Source organism: Boleophthalmus pectinirostris, unplaced genomic scaffold (assembly GCF_026225935.1).
Source record: "Boleophthalmus pectinirostris isolate CB_2022bp ecotype Guang Dong unplaced genomic scaffold, ASM2622593v1 HiC_scaffold_15, whole genome shotgun sequence".
Lineage (NCBI taxonomy): Eukaryota > Metazoa > Chordata > Actinopteri > Gobiiformes > Gobiidae > Boleophthalmus > Boleophthalmus pectinirostris.
Genome location: NW_026571070.1, coordinates 33,145,725 through 33,167,942, shown reverse-complemented (window position 1 = coordinate 33,167,942; position 22,218 = coordinate 33,145,725). Strand labels below are relative to the sequence as shown.

The 22,218-nt window shown below is 41.5% G+C and overlaps 1 protein-coding gene across 1 annotated transcript in view; it reads left to right on the top strand.

Moving 5' to 3' along the window:
• Positions 1-22,218, top strand: part of kcnh2b (potassium voltage-gated channel, subfamily H (eag-related), member 2b) — a 620,615-nt gene that overhangs the window by 92,425 nt on the left and 505,972 nt on the right. The window contains 2 exon segments of the mRNA XM_055150833.1: positions 1,165-1,308; positions 1,311-1,394. Coding sequence (XP_055006808.1) covers positions 1,165-1,308; positions 1,311-1,394 — 228 coding nt within the window.

Below are 22,218 nucleotides of genomic sequence, written 5' to 3'. Positions count from 1 at the left end.
TTCAGTACTACAACCACTGCTACTTTTACTACTCCCACAAACACTAAGCCCCCCCCCCCCTACCCCCCCTCTGTACATCCATATGAACGCTGAGTGCTCCTAAAGGAAACATGCCCTCAGAGGTACTTTTAGTGCTGTCGTCCATCAGACCATGATCCTGTCTCCTTCTCACATGTACTACATATACTACACATATTTTTACATGAATGTGTACATGTGCTCTGCATGTATCCCCTGTGTACTCCATAATAGGCTCTGCTGTATACATTTACACACTGTGTACTGGACATATTGTGTACTGCAGTATTTTGGACATCATTCTGGCTCTAAGAAGTTGTGACACTCAACAAAAATGGTCTTACACATAAGTACTTTTACTGCAGTACTCTGTGGAGGAGGTTATGACCCTGGACCACACATACAGGCCCAGAGGAGGAGATCATTTGTGTAAAATCGACATACGTCTCACGTCTCACCTGTTTTAAAGGAGACGTATGATGCAGATGGACTTTTATGAGCTTTTAAGTGGTTGTATCTGATTTTCAAACCATGAAAGGATAAAGTGGTTAACTTTTGCTCTCACAAGTCCTTTGACATACACATACACCTACACGTGCACATTTTGGGCCAAAGTGAAGTGCCCAGATGAACCCAAAACAGACTATTTTAGCGAAAAATACAAACTTCTACAGGTATATGAAAACATGTACAGAGGAAAGTGCTTTGTGTGTTTGCGGAGGAAAAATATCTGCTTTTCTCTCAGCTGGAAAATGTTCTTTTGTCTTGTTCCACTGTTGTGACACTTCAACCAATCAGCTCTGAGTTTGAGCGTCCCCATCATGTTCAGTGAGAGTCATTCCAGACAAAATGCGTGGAACTCAATTCAGAGGGTTACTAGAGCAGATACTGCTGTGTGCTATGATCAAATGCCATTATGAGACGAACCTGCCATTGCAGTTTTAAAAGTGTATGGAGCCATTTCTATTACAAGAAAAAAAAAAAAAATCTTATTTTCAAACTGTGCCTATGTGCACCCTGGGAGTCATTCTGTCATTTTCTACTTGATCTGTTGTACAATGAATCAGTATAACTTTTTTTTAATAGAAGTTATTTGTTTTGAACTCACTCATCTCTCTAAACACTCCTCTCTCCTCTCTGTTTTAGGTCGGAAGTTTGTGATAGCTAACGCGCGAGTGGAGAACTGTGCGATCATCTTCTGTAATGACGGCTTCTGTCACATGTGTGGATACTCTCGGGGGGAGATCATGCAGAAGCCCTGCACCTGTAACTTCCTGTACGGCCCCGGCACCAGAGGCTCGCCATCGCTCAGATGGCCCAGGCTCTGCTGGGCTCCGAGGAGAGGAAGGTGGAGATCGACCTGTACCGGAAAGACGGTAAGGACCAGCGGAGGGGGAAGGGGTGAAGGGCGGGTGGAGGATGTGGGGTTGATGCTGGTGAATACTGGATGTTTGCAGTGTGCATTTTTACATGATTATGGGAGAATCGCTTGTGGCGATGTGGAACTGCTGTTCATATAGTTTAAGGAACACATTTTATATTCTCGTGACTTGAATTCTCTTTTAAACATGCTTTTGGTCACCTCAAGATCAGTATTTCACATTTTCTAACTTCAAATAATGTCTGCATTGTGACAATATACTTCATAAACTAACGCTCTGTTTCCAATGAGGCGCCCTCTGCTGTCAGCAACAGGAACGAACAGTGACAAAGTAAACAAAGTAAACAAACAAAAGACCCTTTCGTCTGTCAATGCTAATTAGGCCATACATTCATTTTTAAAACAATGTGAGATTTTGCAGACTTAAAAATTGTATAGGATAGGTCCGGATTTTTACCTGTGATGTAACAAACCTGACAAAATTCATAATTAACATTTGAGTGTTTGAGTGTTGAGAAGAAACATTTGGATTCTTGGATTAATGGGACAGTTAGACATGGTTAAAAGGTCAAAAAGTCATGTCACTGTCTTATAGGATTTCAGTAGATTTCAGGCTCTAGCTGTATCGATCAAGTATGAGTGGATGTCCGGCTACTGAAGTTTGACATATTTCTTCTCGTCATTTATGCACTCACCTGAATTTAACACATATGAGTCATTAAGATGTATCCCGCTCACTAATGTTCATTTACTGTCATAACTTTGTTGTAACTTCATGTTAGGAGCACAGACAGCGATGCTTTAAGCACTCAGACTGCATATGCATCTGCTGTGCTGATAAACTAATATTGTGTCTATTGTTTACCCCACAAAAACAGTTTGCATAACACACTTTGTTGATATAATGGCTACTCATATTTTTAAGTGATTCAGATTGTGTTGGTTCATTTTCATTGCAAATGTGGCAGATGGTATTTTGGAAAGAGCAGGAGCCTATAGGAGAGCTCACTTTGCATGGATTGTTCAGCCTGTGTGTGAGTGTCGAACCGTGTATTTGTCCTCATTTCCCTTGGCTGTTTTTAATGAATGAACTGTCACTTCACACTGGTGTTAAAATCTTATTGGCAGTCAATATTACTCAGGGTGTTGTAGCTCCTCTAAATCCTGTGAGGAAGGGGAGGAGGAGGAGGAGGAGGAGGCAGCAGGTCAGAGGAGACAGATAAAAGTCTGAAGTCGTATATTCAAACTAGTGTTAGAGTGTGCTGCTGGTGTTGTTTATGATTCATGGTCTTGGTGGCACTTTCTTAAAGGTGCACCATGAGGCTTTTTCTGGTCGAGGATCTGCCGTCAACTTGTCTCCATGGAGATGTCCCTGATTTGACTTGAATGTTTCACGGCGAGTTACAGCTCTGATTTGTGGCGCAGCAAGTCCGTTCAGAACAGGAGGATGGAGAAAGTCAATGCCGTACTGTGGATCATTCAGGGCAAAGCAATAACATCTCCATGGAGACAAGCAGCTGACAAAACATCCATCCATCTTCTTCTGTGTATATGGGCCTGTGTCATGGAGGGAGTAGTTCCTGGGACGTTCCCTGGGAAGAGGAAGAGCAGGATGAAGGAGTAGCGGCTCTACTCCGAGCTCCTCCTGTGTGACTGAGCTCCTCACTCTATCTCTAAGGGAGCACCCAGACACCCTGCGGAGGAAACTCATTTCAGCTGCTTGTATCCGCCATCTTGCTCATGATGATAGGTGAGAGTAGGAATGTGGGTCCTGTTTACATGTACACAGATATTTTTAAAAACACAGACACAGAAGACATTTCCCTTCATTTGTACCCAGGCTTTTACACATAAATTAATTTACCGAAAACAAATCTTTCTAAAAACTCAGACTAGAGTGGAGATTCTGGAAAACTATGGTTTACCGTTTGCGTATAAAGTGAGATAAACAGAGTTTAGGAGCTGATGCACCAAAAGTGTGATCAGTGTTTACGTTTTGCTCTGATGATGATGATGATGATGATGATGAAGCATCAGAGCATCAGTCACATTTCCTCTTGAAACACTGTTCATGTGTTTGTATTTGCACACACAGCTGATGTTTCATATCCATGACCAGAGACCAATGAGCTCGGAGGTCAGCCATTTTACTACTTCTTTAACAGATCTGTGGAGAGGCGAGCCCGCTCAGTAATGTTTGTCAAGGTATTTCTGAGTAATACTTACAACTGTAATAAAATAAATGTTACTTGAATCTAATCCAGGTGCCACCCAGAGGCTCGGTGTAGTTATGACGGCGCTCGATGTTGTATTTATGCGAGTTGATGGAAATGAAAACTTTTTGGAAAATGATGCTAGGTTCACAATGTTATTTTGGAAAACGGAGGAAGGGAAATATTTGTTTCTCAACACACTATGTGCAAAGTTGCCGTAGACGGACTCAAGAGCTTTGCCTTTGGACTCAGCTCGACGCAGCTGACAAACCCCCAACCAGAAAAGTACGTAACAGCAGCAGAAGAAACTGAGCTGAAAGATGGAGTATTATCATATTTATTTTTACTTTAATCAGCAATCACATAGTATTCTACTAGCCATACTTGAATGGTGTTATTCATTATGTTTATTCATGTCATGTGATCATCTGACCACACTGCTGCAGAGTATGTGACGTCGGAGTGTAAAAGGAGCTGTTGTTTAGAATGAGGTCACATGTGGATCTGAAGAACACTGTATATGAAGATCATACATTCACTCCGCAGCACAGATCTGGACATTGTACAGCTCCAGAGCCACATACGGCCCTTTGACTCTGACCCATTTAACATCATTTACAATTGCATTGACTAAAGCTGCATTGCTTTAATTTCACGGGTGTTTTTTAATATGTCATTAAAATTTTATAAGGCAGCCTCACTTTTTCATTGCTTAGTCACAACATGTACTTGTAATACTTATAATGCCTGAGCAGCTTGTCAAAACAATGCTATTTACTGCTTTTTATAAAGAAATACACTTCATGTTACACAGAATTGAGTTAAGCATTTCTGCCTGACCCTGCACAATATTTTTTGTTTCTCATGAGGTCCCACAGAAATAAAGAATTGCCCTCCCCTGCAGTACCAGCTCCATCATGAGCACTAACAGTTATACTAGTATTTTTAAATACAGATGAGAGCGTACAGTCTGTGGGTTTCATTTACAGCTTAGACATAACTCAGATCAGCTCAGAAAGGAACGTTTTGGCACATTCCATTCATCATTTTCAAACCACACTCCTTTTTCATAAACTCATTTCATAAACTTGTCCGTGTTCCCAGATACGTAAACAAATACAACTTTTACTGATAACAAATGTAATTCTGATTTATTGTTAAGCTGCGGCTCAGGGAGGGAATTCTGGAGGTTCTGAGCTTTCACATAAGACATAACCTGTCCATATACTGAGAATGAGACAGACTGAAGTGAACTTAGATGGAGCTGGGAGCAGATAAAAGAACAAACACATAAACAACTACTTGTTTCTGTGCCCTGAAAAGGTCAAAATTCATGTTTTTTATCTGCCTCATGAAAATGAATGAGGCTCGATGTTAATACAGTACAGGCTGTGTGCAGAGATTCTAAACCCGTCACTCCTGGAGGGCTCGGGGGCGCTCTTATACCCGCTGTACTATCACAGGAGAGATAGTGTTATGTCCTCACCAGGTTCATTTCAGACCTCGTTCCCTTTCACGTTTACCTCCTCCCACTTCACTCCTCTTCTTTCCTTCAGCTTCCTTCCTCCTCATTGCTGCTTAAGGCCGTTTTATAGTTCTGCGTCGACTCAATTGTCGCCGTTGTTTTTGATTTACGGATCTGTGTCGAGGTCTAAGCACCACCAAGTAATTCACCACCACAACTCTAGGAGGCGAGGATTTAAAAATGGTGTTCGTGTTTACAAAATGAAGCAGGTTTGTATGTTTGTAGAGCAGGATGTAGAGAGGACCAATCACAGCCCTTATTGTCTGTGTTGCTTTCCCTTGCTGTCTAGCTATAGCGTTCTAAACAGGAAGTGCTCCAGGTGGCTTTTCTCCGATTCTGGCTCCATTGACTTCATTTGACTCATTTGAGTGGAGCTGTGGGTGACGTCACACTCGCTTAGGCCCCATCCACACTAGTTAATATTTGAATCATTTTCATTGTGGATGCAATGTTCGTTCACACTAATCTAACTGAAAACTGCTCCAGAGACGGAATGATCTGGTGCCTCCAGCTCCCACGAATTCATCGGAGTACAGATCTGATCCAGCACTGTGTGGACGCCTGAAAACACTGATACTCTGATGTAGGTCTGTGTGCTGCGAAGTAATTCATCGCCAAAACACTTAAGATGATAGAATATATGTCCATTTATATATATATATATATATGACGTGTGTGGATGCAGATCGTTTCCGATACGATGACGTACTCTTAGTTTATACAGTTCGTTTTAGTTAGAACATGTCGGAGGTCGATTTGATGCACGATAAAAAATTGGACTTCACCCCTGCTCCTTGACTCCTTCCTCACTTCTCTCCCCTTCCTCCTCAGTCTCACCCCTCTTCTCCCCTTCCTCTTAACTATCCCTTTTTACCTTTTCTCCCGTCTTTTGTCTCCTCCTCCCGACCTGTCCATCCTCCACACTCCTTAACTTCCACCCCTGCTTCCTTGCCTGTATCCTCGCCTCTCCTACTCACTTCACCTTTCCTAACCCCTTTTTTTCTCTCATCCTTCCTCACCTCTCCTCCCCCTCCATCCTTCCTTACCTTTCTCTGCCTTTCCTCACCCCCCATTCAGTTCCTTCCTCACCTGTCCATTCTTTCATCCTCTCCTCTCCTTGTCCCCCTTCCCTCCTTACCTCGTCTTACCCCCTCCTCCCCCATCCCCTTCATCCTTCCTTCCGTCTTTCCTTACGCTCCGCTTTCGTGCGAGCGGACGATATCTCCCGGAGACACCTCTCATCCATAATGCACTCACGGTGAGGAAACATTACGCCACCTCCACTCCTCCGCACAGCCCGCTCCTCCCATCCTCCCCTTCTCCCGTCCTCACTATACAAGCCTCAGAATGGGCCCAGTCTGGAGCTGAAAAGGGCCCATCATAGCGCACACACACACCCAGCTCGCCGCTCCGTCTTGGGCCATTCATCTAGTGCCAGGAGCCTTCAGCATGATGGATCTCCTCCCGCCGCCTCACGCTCAATTGTCCCTCTCCCAGAGCGCTCCAGGACCATCCATCTTGCTCTAGAAGGTGGATATAGGAAATACGCAGTTCTTCCAGGGGTTCAGTAGTAGTAGTAGTAGTAGTAGGATTTGTGTCGGCATTTGTGTGTTTTACAGTGACCTGGGGCAGAGGGGTGGAGCGATGTTTGTGATGTGATGGGAGAGAGCGGGAGAAATGAGGAAATGGAAGGTTTGAAGGAGTTTGATAAGATACGGCTAAATGTTGGAACGTATCTCCAAAATGGAAGATCTAGTGGTGGGAACATGGACCGAGTAAAGAAGTGGACTAAGGGAGTGTGACGTCAACCACAGCGCTTTGCTCTAATCAAATGAAGCTCATCGAGGGTAGCAGTTGTAGTGCCAAATCTGGGGCCAAGAAACCTATTTGGAAATTAGAGTGCATGTACCGTTTAAGTTTTTTTGGAAAGCCTACTGGAAAAATGACTGTTGAGCTCCACTGAGCCAGAGAGGATGGAGCCAAAACCCGCCCATGCTCACTTTTTATTTGGAAATCCATTTATATCAGAGGTGCCCAATACATCTACCAGTCAATCACCAAGGTAGTGTGGGTAGATTGTAGTGTCGTAGTGTTGTAGTACTCGAGACTGGTCTTGGTCGTGAGACTGGCTTCTTAGTCTCGGACTCGACTGCGTTTGGACTCTGTCTTGTCTCGGTCTTGAAAGCTCTTGGCCTTGGTCTTGTCTCGGACTCAAGCTCTGACACTCGTTGAGTGCGATTATATTTCATTACAGCCACTACCATTGGCAATAAACTTGTATCAGTGTGTGGCAGCGTGGGGCAAGTCACTGCCGCCTGTGTCTCGTCTGGAGCCCGCGGACACATGGCACATCACCCCATGTGCCCCCAGCGACTGTGACTTCTCTGCAACAATGTGTGCCCTCGTGTACCAGCTTGTATTACAGGGCGGGTTAAACTTTTTAAAACATCCTACCTGTCCATCTGTCTCACATCAGCACACCGCTCCTCGCCTTTTCACACTCTCGCTCCTCCCTGCAAGCAGGTGTACGGCACAGAGCAGGTGTACGGCACAGAGCAGGTCTGCGGCACAGAGCAGGTGTACGGCACAGAGCAGGTGTACGGCACAGAGCAGGTCTGCGGCACAGAGCAGGTGTGCGGCACAGAGCAGGTGTGCGGCACAGAGCAGGTGTGCGGCACAGAGCAGGTGTACGGCACAGAGCAGGTGTGCGGCACAGAGCAGGTGTGCGGCACAGAGCAGGTGTACGGCACAGAGCAGGTGTACGGCACAGTGCAGGTGTACGGCACAGTGCAGGTGTACGGCACAGAGCAGGTGTACGGCACAGGCAGGTGCAGGCAGGTGCGGCACAGAGCAGTGTACGGCACAGAGCAGGTGTACGGCACAGTGCAGGTCTACGGCACAGAGCAGGTGTACGGCACAGAGCAGGTGTACGGCACAGTGCAGGTCTACGGCACAGTGCAGGTGTACGGCACAGAGCAGACCTACTGTGACATGTAGTTGTCGCAAGTGCACAAATGCATCTGTATTTGTCACGATGTTTGTTTGGTAAATGTGTAGAAACTGGTCAAAATCTCTGCAAAGTCAGAATGTAACTCCAGTTAAGAACTTGAAAAAACAAGTTTAAAAATTCTACCCACTTCCTTCACTTTTTTCAGTTTTGTGTAAAGTGCCAGTGGAAGTTCTCTTAAAGAAGAGGTTCTCAAACTGGGTGAGGGTCCAAAAAAGGGGGCGCCAAGTGTTTAAGTTGGCTTGGGTTTGTAATAGGTCGATTATTTTGACTTGGTCATTTTATAAGTAGCTCACATGTTGAAAAAGTGTGGACACCCCTGGTTTATATATTCTGTATATTGTACAGTCTATGGGTGTGTGACATTCTTAAGTAACATTACAGTTAAGACAGTCCTGACCAAGACTAGCTCAAGATCTGGAGATGAGGCCCTGGCTCCTGACAGGACGCTCCAGTGACACTGAAGGATGGACAGAACGCCCCAGGACAATAAAGTGTATCTTCTTCATAGTAACTGATGCTGGTGTGTGGTGCTTGTGGTCAGTGAAAGATGGACAGCACATCTCTCTCTCTTCACACATTTTCATCCCTCCTCCTCGGCCTGTATCCTCACCCCTCCTCCTCACTCTTCCCTCTTTACCTCTCCGCCTTGCTCCCTCTCCTCCTTCTCCTTTCCTCATCCCTTCACCCTTCCTAATCCTCCTTCCTCTCGAAAGCCCAAAGAAAGACAGAGGTGTTTTTACTGGTGGAATGTAATGAAGTAAAAAATTACTGTAGTTTAGAACACATTTTATGTATCTGTACTTTACTTAAATACATTTTAATTCAGTATATTTGAGAGCAGGCATCTGTACTTTCTACTCCACTACATTTTTGAACAGAACTGAAAAATAAAAGTATTTTTATTATAGAGAAAACATCAGGCAGTTATATCACTCACTTACTCACTTAGCTACAAAATATTTAAAAGCCTTAATTGGGAGCGGGCAGAAAGCTTTAAAAACACACCAATTTGCTTCCTACTCTTTCACAATAAAGTGCCAGATATTTTTCTTTTTCTGAATATTCACAGTGTTGGGAAGGTGACTTTTAAAATGTATTCCCCTACAGATTACGGATTACATACCTCAAAATGTAGTTTGTAACATAATCCAGTAAATTACTTAAAGTGAGTAATGTAATCTGAATACTTCGGATTACTTGATTTGCTGTAGAGAAACAAAGACGAGGAAATCTTCACATAAGATGTTTTTAGTCTGTTAAAAGAAACTGAAAAGCCCAGACTTTACTGAACCAAATTAAAAATATTATTGATAGAAGACGAGGAGACACGTCCATGCAGCATGATTTAGTCTTGTTAAATTCTGGTTTAGACCTGGTTTAGTCCTGGTTTAGACCTGGTTTAGACCTGGTTTAGATCTAGTTTAGACCTGGTTTAGACCTGGTTTAGATCTAGTTTAGACCTGGTTTAGACCTGGTTTAGGTCTAGTTTAGACCTGGTTTAGAACTGGTTTAGATCTAGTTTAGACCTGGTTTAGATCTAGTTTAGACCTGGTTTAGACCTGGTTTAGATCTGGTTTAGACCTGGTTTAGATCTAGTTTAGACCTGGTTTAGACCTGGTTTTAATCTTGGTTTAGACCTGGTTTAGATCCAGTTTAGACCTGGTTTTAGACCTGGTTTAGACCTGGTTTAGTTTCCGGCAATGAGTGGAATTATCGAAAAAAAAAAAAGAAAGAAAAAAAGGAGGATATAGCCCAAAATGTGAAAACAGGAAAACAGGAAAATACCGCTGTGTAATCCATTAATTTTAACAAAGTAACTGTAATCCAATTACCACTCACTGAAACAGTAACTGTAACCGAATACAGTTACTCATAATTTGTACTCTGATTATGTTACTCCTGTACATGTTACTCCCCAACACTGTATGTTCATAATCTAAGCAAACACAAAATATAACAACAAATACAGAAATAAAAACAGCTAATGATCGGTCAGTTGTTTCTATTGAACAAAATTCACTACAAATCTGTATCAAAATCACAACATTTGAAGTTTTATTAGATCTCTAAATCTGCGCAAAATACTTTTACAATTTACTCTTTAAGTACGTGTAGTCAACATACAGGTACGTTCATACTTTTACTTAGGTATATTTTTTCATGTGATACTTTTACTTGAGTATTATTTTACCCCTGGATCTGTACTTTTACTTCACTGAGTACTTGTTCCAGTGCTGGTGATGGTGGACATAGTAGCAGAGCGTCTGGGTGAGTGATGTAAGGGTGAATTGTTGTACAGTTGTAGGGAGTATTATAATTTGCATGAGGGTGAGTTATTGTACAGTTGTAGGGAGTATTATCTGTTACATAAGAGTGAGTTGTTGTACAGTTGTAGGGAGTATTATCTGATACATAAGGGTGAGTTGTACAATTGTAGGGAGTATTATCTGTTACATAAAGGTGAGTTGTTATTTACCCCTGGGTCTGTACTTTTACTTCACTGAGTACTTGTTCCGGCGCTGGTGATGGTGCACGTAGTAGTGGAGCGTCTGGGTGAGTGATGGGTGGAGGGCTGATGGTGCAGATGGTGCAGATGATGCTCTATAAAGCCTCTTTCTAAATAACCCGCCGTAGAAATGGAATGCATTAAAGTGAAGGACAAAGTGTATTAAGTTCCTTGATGGAACCAGCGTCACGGGACGAGAGCGAGGGACGTCTGACCAGACTCTACGGATCATCTTCAAAGTTACACTGTGTAACTTTTCAGAGGAAGGACAAACTACCTGCTTGTCTCCATGAAGATGTGATAGCGAAAATTTAGGCTTAGACTTAGACAAACTTTTTAAAAATTATTTGTTACATAAGGGTGAGTTGTTGTACAGTTGTAGGGAGTATTATCTGTTACATAAGGTTTAGTTGTTGTACAGTGTAGGGAGTATTATCTGTTACATAAGGATGAGATGTTGTATAGTTGTAGGGAGTATTATATGTTCCATATGGGTGAGTTTTTGTACAGTTGTAGGGAGTATTATCTGTTCCATAAGGTTTAGTTGTTGTACAGTTGTAGGGAGTATTATCTGTTCCATTAGGGTGAGTTGTACAGTTGTAGGGAGTATTATCTGTTCCATTAGGGTGAGTTGTACATCTGTAATGGAGTGTTGTATGAATGTAGTCCTGCATCTATCACTGACAATGTAGCCAAGTCAAACTCCTGACAGGTTGTCAGAGCGGAAGAATGAGTCAAATGCAGAAGATACGTTTCCCTCTCGGACAATAAAGTTTAACATAATGTTCCACAATACAGCATTAAAGGTCTTATATAACTGAAATGATCCAAATGCATCTTGTAAAGGTGTGTGGACTTTAAAAAGACATGCTGGTATTATGACGTGTCTGTCTTTAGACATGTCGGTATTATGACGTGTCTGTCTTTAGACATGTCGGTATTATGACGTGTCTGTCTTTAGACATGTGGTATTATGACGTGTCTGTCTTTAGACATGCTGGTATTATGACGTGTCTGTATTATGACGTGTCTGTCTTTAGACATGTCGGTATTATGACGTGTCTGTCTTTAGACATGTCGGTATTATGACGTGTCTGTCTTTAGACATGTCGGTATTATGACGTGTCTGTCTTTAGACATGCTGGTATTACGATAGGTCTCCGTATCAGTATTCTGACACATCACATATGGTTTTCTTCGCAGATGACCTACATGACCAAATGAAAGAAGCACACAGGGCCCATGCAGCCTCCGATTTAGATTTGAAAATTTCCTGAAGGCTGGCCTGTGCTCTTTTTTAAAATGCATGACTGTTTCCCACAGTTATCAGTTAGGACATTTCTCACTGTCTGATCTCCTCTGTGACCCACATATTCTCTGATCAAGTTCTTCACACCAGACCAAGTAGTGCTGTAGTACTCCATACTGGTCTTGGTCTCATTTTGAACTCGACCGCGTTTGGACTTGAATCTCGGTCTTGAAGGGGCTTATACTTGGTCTTGTCTTGTTTGACACTCGTCGAGTCCAATCACATTTCATTAAGGCTGCAGCTGTCTGCAGTAAACTTCTTACCTCGACATGTGGTTGAAGTTTGCCTAATAAAAGAGCACAAATGCATCTGTGTTTGTCACGACGTGAGTTTGGTAAATGTGCAGAGGCTGGTAAAGCCCACTGCAAAACCTGTAAGAGAATGTAACTTGAAAGGTTTAAAAGTCCTACACACTTTCTTCGCTTTTTCTGTAAAGTGCCACTGGAAGTTCTCTTAAAGAAGGGTTTCTCAAACTGTGGGTGAGGGTCCAAAAAAGAGCACAGACTGTTTCAGTGTGGTACACTGGTTGACTTATTTTATGCCTAAATGAATATTAATCAATTAAAATTGAGATAAATTTATAAAAAAAACATATATATAAATGTGCCAAAATAACTGTAAAATGCAAATAAATGTTGAAAATGACAAAACTGGTGTTGATTTGGTCTCGATTTGGTCTGTGGTCTGAGTCTTGTCTCTGTCTCGACATTTAGTTTTGGTTTTGTCTCAGTCTCGACTCTCAGAGGTCTTGGTCTTGTCCTGGTCTCGGGACCCTGTGGTCTCAGACAGGTCTTGGTCTCGATTAGTGTGGTCTTGACAACAACACTAGGCCCAAGCATCTTCTGATATATAGGAGCACAAAGTATAACAGGCTGCCACATTATTATTATTCATGTCAGAAAAGCGGAATGTTTGAAAAATGGAAAGTGCTGCAACTCTGACAATAAAAAAACAAAAAAGTTGAAGTAGTGGGATGCTTGAAAAATAATGTTTATGCTGCTGCTCCACGTCAATTTCTAAACAGTGGTGTGTCAGAATAGCAGCGTGGAACCGTGATGAGGAAACTACTTTAGAACAGACATCAGAAAATAACATTGAATTAAAGCTGTCGTTCATCACAATGACCAGGTGGTTTCCTTGCCTTTTTCCCTTTTAGTCTTAGTTTAGTTTAGTCTTAGTTTTAGCCTTAAACTAGTTTTAGGTTAGTCTTAGTTTAGTCCTGGTTTAGACCTGATGTAGTCCTGGTTTAGTCTTAGTTTAGTTCTGGTTTGGACCTGATGTAGTCCTGGTTTAGTCTTAGTTTAGTTCTGGTTTGGACTGATGTTCTGGTTTAGTCTTAGTTTAGTTCTGGTTTACTGAGTCCTGAGTCTTAGTTTAGTCCCTGATCCTGTTTAGTCTTAGTTTAGTTCTGGTTCACCTGATGTAGTCCTGGTTTAGTCCTGTGTTTAGTCCCCTGCCTCCGTGTCCTGGTTACTGTGTAGTCCTGGTTTAGTCAGTGTCCTGTGCCGTTTGACCTCCGTGTGTGTGCACTTTTATCCGCGCGCGCAGAGTGGTTAGCCCTGTATTTAAAGTACAGTGCTGGTCTTTAGCGGCGGTGGTGGTGGCGGCGGTGGCGGCGGTGGTGGTGGAGTACAGATTGCCTAGCAGCCGTAGCTAAGCAGTGCACTTACAGAGCTCCACGTCTCCGGAGAGGTGACTACACACAAAATCCACCTCCAGCTAACAGCACATCAAGCACACACCGCTAGCTAGCACCGTTAGCGAGCGGCACCCACGCAACAACAGGTTACATCAGCCCAGCGCTCCGGCTCCGGCTCCAGCTCCGGCTCTGGCTCCGGCTCTGGCTCCGGCTCCGGCTCCACCGCTGCACTAGAGAGAAAACAACAGAGATTTGTGCCATTGCTCAGTTCTTTCTAGGATTTGATTAGATAAGATGTATTGTGCTACTGTAATAATAATCATTTAAAAAGATCTCAGTTTTCTAAATTCTAAACTGGGACACACTTGGGTTGGGATGGTTGGTAAAAATAAAATTGTGAAAAGAGTGTGTGTCCTAATCTGAGGGGCTTCTGATGCTGCACAGTTTTCTGTATTTTGGCAAAACAAAAGACAGTTTATGCTCCTCTTTACTGTCGGTGGGATCAGATTAGTCAAGAATTGTGATAGTTTTAGTCCTGGTTTAGTCTTAAACTAGTCTTAGGTTAGTCTTAGTTTAATCCTAGTTTAGAGCTGTTTTATACCTGATGTAGTCCTGGTTAAGTCTTACTTTAGTCCTGTTTTAATCCTGGTTTAGGCCTGATGTTGTCCTGGTTTAATCTTAGTTTAGTACTGGTTTAGTTCTGATGTAGTCCTGGTTTAGTCTTACTTTAGTCCTGTTTTAATCCTGGTTTAGACCTGATGTAGTCCTGGTTAAGTCTTACTTTAGTCCTGTTTTAATCCTGGTTTAGACCTGATGTAGTCCTGGTTAAGTCTTACTTTAGTCCTGTTTTAATCCTGGTTTAGGCCTGATGTTGTCCTGGTTTAATCTTAGTTTAGTACTGGTTTAGTTCTGATTTAGGCCTGGTTTAGTCTTAGTTTAGTCCTGTTTTAGACCTGATGTAGTTCTGGTTTAGTTTTACTTTAGTCCTGGTTTAGACCTGATGTAGTCCTGGTTAGGTTTTAGTGTAGTCCTGGTTTAGACCTGATGTTGTCCTGGTTTAGTTTTACTTTAGTCCTGGTTTAGACCTGATGTAGTCCTGGTTAGGTCTTAGTGTAGTCCTGGTTTAGACCTGATGTTGTCCTGGTTTAGTCTTACTTTAGTCCTGGTTTAGACCTGATGTAGTCCTGGTTAGGTCTTAGTTTAGTCCTGGTTTAGACGTGATGTTGTCCTGGTTTAGTTTTAGTTTAGTCCTGGTGTAGTCCTGATTTAGTCTTTGCATAGTTTAAACCTGATTTAGATCAAATTGGTCAAAAATAGGAACATTTGGATCATTTCTTGTATCAAACTGGGACAAATCAGTGGTTTTGTATAAATCTGCTGGGACAGGGGACACAGGGCTCAAAACTAGGACTATCCTGGGTAAACAGGGATGTCTGATCACCAAACAGTTTATGGTGTTTATGAACCTTTGGAGTAGTTAAAAATCTCTACTGTGTTTTTTAAACTCCACCCACCTTCAATAGAATCATTTGGATGAATTAAAAAGGCTCTGGAATTGCCAGTCTCTACTGAACTAGAGGTGAAAGGACCTGTTCACTTGAAAACTACTACTGCATGTAGTACATGTACATGTTGTTGTATTTGTTTATGGTCAAGCATGGAGTTTCTGTATGTTAGTTAAACAAATAAAAAATGTATACATATAAAATTACCCTCTTTTTTGTTGGTGAATATCAAACTGGTCAAAAATCGGGACACCGATTTTCTTGGATAAAACTGGGACAAATCTGCTGGGCCAGGGAACACAGGGCTCAAAACTGGGACTGTCCTGGGTAAACATGGATGTCTGGTCACCCTAACTACAATGTGGAACAGAGCATTTTCAGTGTTGGAGATGTAGATCACTTTAAAGGATTACTCAAACGTGTGAATGAACCAAAACACAACTCCAGATATGTATTTGAGGAGGTAAAAACTTTGTAACATGACTTATATCTAAACTAGAAGTGCAGAGCTCTGATCTTTTGAACACTTCAGAATCTCAAAGCGACTGGTTTTACTGTGGACAGGAAACAGCTGATGAGGATCACGGTTTAAGATTGAGATTTAAAGTCTCATCAGATTCTCCTTGTGTCTGTGGCGTGCGCTTTTTGTACCACATTTAATAATTGTGTAACCCTTTAGGCACCAAAGTTCTTTTCCCCAAAACCTTCGATTTTGACTTCTTAGTCTTGGTTTAGCCCTGGTATAATCCTGGTTTAGTCTTGGTTTAATCCTATTTTCATCCTGGTTTAGTCCTGGTTCAATCTTGTTTTAGTCCTGGTTTAGTCCTGGTTCAGTCCTGGTTTAGACCTGGTTCAGACCTGTTTTAGACCTGGTTTAGCTTGAAGGAAATTTGACACCCTATTTGGCAATATTGTCCGTTTTATTCAGAGCAGCATCTTGTCAACTTAAGTCGACAGTGTCTCCTAGAGCATTAAGACTGAAAACTCGTGGAGTGTGTGGCGTGCTTTAGCTGGAGGATTGTATCTATGGTGCATGTTCTGGGATGATGGAAACAAAAACTCCACAATGGACCGGACTGGAAGTCAAACCCACAGCCTCATTTCTGCGAAGTGAGAGTTAACTGCTAACCACTCAACCACCGTGAAAAGGCCTTTATCATTTCCAGTGTAAGCTTTTAGAGGAACAAGCAGCACTTCCACAACACCACACTTCTATCACAATACTGCAACATCACTCCACAAATGTAGAACCAGTGTGAACTTCCCCCGACTTCTGAAACATGGACAAACTTGAGATGCGTCTGGTGTTTTATGGAGGAGCTTCACAGGAGATTCACAGACTCTGTTGTCAGCTTCTGTTCATCTGGAAATTTCTGCAAACTCACAGCAGGAGAGAGAATCCATCTTTACCGGTCTGTGTACCATTTGTTCTTTTGATTTTCAATTAAGACCAGAAAACAGTAAAATGAGAAAACAGTTTATTTCATTTTTCTGTTTTAGTGTCAAACAAAATGAGATTTGGACCTCTATTTCCAATATTAATTTAAAGTTTATTTCAAATAGCACCGATCAAAAAACTCTCTTTTGATATTTTATTCTCTTATTCTCTTCTAGCAGCAGAACTTCCAGGGCAAATAAACCAGAGAGAATAAAATATCAAAACTGAAAAATGCATCGTTTATTGACACTAAAACAGAATAATGAAATAACATCCCCATTTCCCCATTTTACTGCTTTTTGTTGTTATTTGAAATTCAAAAGTACAAATGGTACATGGACATTTAGCTTTACTGATACTTTGCAGAGACACTGAGATTACACTGGGGGTGCTCTACATGTATCTCTATTGATGGAATGTTCAGCAGTATGTACACAGTAGTTAGGTCACCATATTTTCAAAATCAAAAACTGGCACATCAACAGTTTGGGAGCTTGGTAGTAATACAATTGTGAAATGAGTGCATATTTAAGGGAAACTGTTGTACCCTCATCCCATTCATTCTTTGTGTTTTGATCATTTTAAGCAGCTTTTATGTATTTTACCTAAACAAATTAGAAATGTATGTCTCTCTTTACTGTTGGCAGGGATCAGATTTGTAAAAAATAGGGACACCTGGGACATTTCTTGTATAAAACTGGAACTAATTACAGGTGTTTATATTGATGATTGATCTGAGCAGTAATTTGATCAGGCAGTGTCATGTGCTTGTCTTGAATATAGATAAGTTAAAGTGTGTATGACAGGTTTTTATGATTCTCTAATTTGGACTTAACTTGGTGGGATAACACCTGTTGTAAATATAAAGTATAGTTTTACACAAAATTAAATGAATGTTTAGAGAGTTCCATACTGATGTAGTCTGATTCATCAGCTGGTGTCTGGAAACTGTCTGACCTCACAGTGTTAGGATTCGTTCGCTCGACAGTAGGCAGGTACTTTTTATCATTTAACCATTTGGTCATGTCATATGTAATGCTCCACTAACGGGGTTAACTGGTATATTAAGCTTTTCCCAAATCCCGTAGGAAGAACAACAATAACGTCTTTCCCCTTGATAAAATTCACCAAACATTCTCTTTGTTCCAACTTTAAATCCTCAATCTCAGGAATCGTTGCCAACACAGAATGTCTGACTCTTCACTGATTGGCTGGTTCCCGAACTCACACTTCCGGGGTTTTTCCAAACCATCTAGTGTATTCTGATTCTTGACCTAGTCACTGGAGAGAAATGAAATTGAGTGGAGGCACTAGGTGGCACCAGCCTGGCTAATATTGACGACCTCACATTGGGAGAATTCTGGTTAAAATTCAACACAATTTACACACTAGAACACTTTTTTTTGGATACTTTAAACATTATTTCAACAAAATAAATGTGTCTTCTTACAATGCTATTTGTCAGATAATAATGTTGGTGTACATTAGAAGAGTTTTGGCCCAGTGTACCATATGGTTGCTCGGTAGAATTCCATTATGTGATGTCACAATTTCCAACCACAAAGTAAAATTTGGAACCTAAAAAAACAGCCAAACCAGGTAATGATTTTTTTGTTTGTTTTTTTTAATTATTATTTTTTGTGCACACAAATCAGATGTCACAGAAGTAGAAGAAAATAAAATAAGAAGAAAATAAATAAATAAATAATAGAATTAACAGTAATACAATGTGACCGATGTGTGTGTTTTGTTTTTTTTTGTTTTTGTTTTTTTTTTTTATAAAAACTTGGATATAATTTTCTTAACTGTGTTTCAGTGAAGTTAGTAGTTCAACCTACCAAAGCACTGAAAGGCTATTTCAGATAATATATTGTATCAGTTTAGAGATATTTAAGGTATTTATACCGATATCATGACCATCCATGTTACAAAATGTTGCACCTATAGCAACACTTTTTTTCTTAAAAGGTACACTATGTAACTTTTCAGTTAGGGGTCCATCACCTGCTTGTTTCTATGGAGATGCCATTGCTCGACCTGGAATGTTCCACAGTGTGACATTAAACAGCTGTAATTTATATTTATTCAATTGTAAGTGATTTACAGCTCAAAAATACCTAGAAAAACAAACAATCTCATTGTGAACGGGATTGCCTCTCCATAGATCTGGCCTGTAACTTGGTTTGGTTTGATCTCCATGAAGACAGAAAGGTTTAATGTCATACTGTGAAACATCTCAGACAAAGCAATAACATCTCCATGGAGAAAGTATTTGACGTAGCCTTCACCAGAAAAGTTACACAATGAAAGCCCCTTTAACTCTGGACAGATGAGGTTCCACCATACAGCTTTATGACCTCGTTTAGTCACCGCTCTGCTCCATCAGCTTCTGTCGCTCAAACTGTTCCACAAGACAGACTCATCATCTCTGGTGCACAGTCAAATCCACGGTTACAAATTCAGCAGCATGGATTTCATTTTAGGGCCAAAGGTGCACGGAGACCTGAGCGTGGAGACCGTGGAGACCGAGGAGAGAGGAAAAGCAAGAGCCTGGAGGAATAGGTTATGAAAATGTGGTGTCTCCTTAAACACAAAATGGAGGATGGTCTCATTTAGTATTAGCGGAGCCTGATCTGACCCTGAACCGTACGCTGAATTGTTGGCGGATTTGGAGATTTGACGGAACACAGACCTAGCGGCTGTGGTGGTGTGGTGGAGCTGCTGTGAGTGGGTGGAAAATCTGAGAACAACAAGCACGTATTTGATACCTGGTGGGGTCTGTGGTGACATGATTATATAAAGATCGGTTTGTATGTGTTTGTATTGTTTTACCATTAAAGGTGTATTGCACGGCTTTTCTGGTGGAGGGTCCATCACATTACTTCCTTGTGTTATTGCTTTGTCTGGAAGTTTGACAGTCTGGCTTTAAAACTTTCTATGTTCATGGAGACCAGGGCTATGTTTATATGATAACGGTCTGAACAGAATGGTCTGTTTTCACAAGGAAATCAAAAGTGTGTACAATTGGACATTGTATGCATTTACTTAAAGCAACAAGGGCATACTCCTTCCACAAAGTCATCCCACCATTGACTGCCCCCCCCCCCCCCCCACACCAGACAGTCTACATGGGCGCACCTCAGGGCCCGTCTCAACACTCAGTCATGATTCAGTCCTGATTTAGTCCTCCTGGTTCAGTTCTGATTTAGTCCTCCTGGTTCAGTCCTGGTTTAGTCCTCCTGGTTCAGTCCTGGTTTAGTCCTCCTGGTTCAGTCCTGGTTTAGTCCTCCTGGTTCAGTCCTGGTTCAGTCCTGGTTTAGTCCTGGTTCAGTCCTGGTTCAGTCCTCCTGGTTCAGTCCTGGTTTAATCCTCCTGGTTCAGTCCTGGGATCAGTCCTGGTTCAGTCCTTTTTCAGTCCTGGGATCAGTCCTGCTTCAGTCCTTTTTCAGTCCTGGGATCAGTCCTGGTTCAGTCCTGATTCAGTCCTGGGATCAGTCCTGGTTTAGTCTGTTGTGACACGCCTCCCCAGTGACTTTTTGGCGCCCCCCAGGGGAAGCGCACCTCACCTATTGAAAACTGCTGGTTTAGGCGACATTTACTGTGTCTGCCTCTTTACCTCATATTTAAAGTGATAGTAATCAGCCTAATGGCATTTTTGCGTGACGTCCTATCTAGCCTGTAAACAAAGTACAAACTACTAGCATAAGTCTTTATCAGTAAATGCATGTGCACCACTGTAATGAATTATATGCGTAAATGTGGATCATTCACACTTCTATTCACGGCTCATTTACATATCAGTGCAGGTCCAGTAACAAATATACAGCCACTATTATCACTGTTTATGTCTAAAGGCTAATGTCAGAGAAAACAGTCTGTTATGTGTGGTAGTGTACAGCAGCTAATCGCACAGATGGAAAAATTATGTAATATGAACACTTTAAACAGCTCTACCTTAGATTTATTCAATTACAGTTGGTTTTATAACTAAAGAAAAGACATTCTGACTGTCTGACAGGTCGTCTGTCGATGTTCCTGACACAGACAAATGACTCCGCGAATAAATATTGATGCAACGCCACATATTAGGACATTTATCTGTCTGTAAATTGAATTAAAAGGACTCAATATAGAGAGTCTAAAATTTATAACGAGGTAAAACATGCCCACGTGGACTATCGGCCCAGATCATCAAGATTTAAGCTGATATGTCTCCAAGTGTACTTATGGGGCCATTTACTTGAATTACTTTTTAATGAACTTATAATTTTTACTTTTTGTACATTATTAAAAACATTGGAATTGGCAACAGACATGAACAAATATTAAAGGTTCCATATTATGCTATTTTTGTTTTGTTTCATTGTTGTTTCATTTACACACTCAAACTCTGCATATTTAGACTATCTTCTTGTCTCAAACAGAAAACTCTCTGATGTCATGTGGTTATACAAGAGGTGCTCCACCGTGTTTTTAAACTCCATAAACTTTCACTAGAATCATTTGGATAAGTTCAGCCCTGGTATTGCCAATCTTCACTGAACAAAAGGTAAAAGGAGCTGGTAACTTGAAAACTACCGCTTCATGACATCACAAGGTGGAACAGCGCATTTTGAACAAAACAACAACTCTGGATTAGTTTTTTTGGTGAGATAATGACATTTTAACATGACTTAAAGTTCAATTTTGTCTTTTTAAAGAGTTGGTTTTGTGTAATGTAGGACCTTTAATCCTTCATGAGGGAAATTCATACATTGTTAGAAGCTTTAGGTTTGATGAGGATGGTATCGATATCGGTGCAGATCCAGAAATATTTGTTGGATTAGATATTGTCTTAAAAATATCGGTTCAGTCAATATCCTGGTTGGACTGATGCAATAAGACTATTGGATCTTTTATTTAGGCAAAGTTCAGGGTCTGTCAGCTTTTCCGACATCCATACATTAGACATGCTGGTTTTCCGAAACTTTTTATTATCGTTATTCCGACAGTGGTGCAATGAACTTGATTGGTTATTTATTTAGGCTCTATGGTGTTCTCCTCAGATCGCCTACATGACCAAATGAATAAAGCACAAAGAAAAACTTTTTTTAAAATGCATGACTGTTTCCCACGGCGATCAGTTAGGACATTTTCCCACCGTCTGATCTCCTCTGTGGCCCAAGTATTCTCTGATCAAGTTCTTCGCACTGGCCCAAGTAGCGTCTTAGTACTCCAGACCGGCCTCGAGACAGTTTTTTTTAATGGTCTTCGTCTCGTCTCTAACTCGACCGTGTTTGGACTCGGTCTTGTCTCGGTATCAAAGGGGCTTGGACTCGGTCTTTTCTTGGTATCGAAGGGGCTTGGACTCGGTCTTTTCTTGGTATCGAAGGGGCTTGGACTCGGTCTTGTCTTGAACTCGATGTCTGACACTCGTTGAGTCTGATCATATTTCATTACGGCCACTGCTGTCGGCAGTAAATTTAGTTAGGACATTTTCCCACTGTCTGATCTCCTCTGTGACCCAAGTATTCTCTGATCAAGAGCTTTACACTGGTCCAAGCTTCTTACGATATTATATGATATGAAAGCGGAATGTGAAATTAGTAAAATGCTGCTACTCCAACAAAGGAAAAAAAAAGTAGTGGGACGCTCGAAAAATAATGTTTAATGGTTATGCTGCTGCTCTGACAAT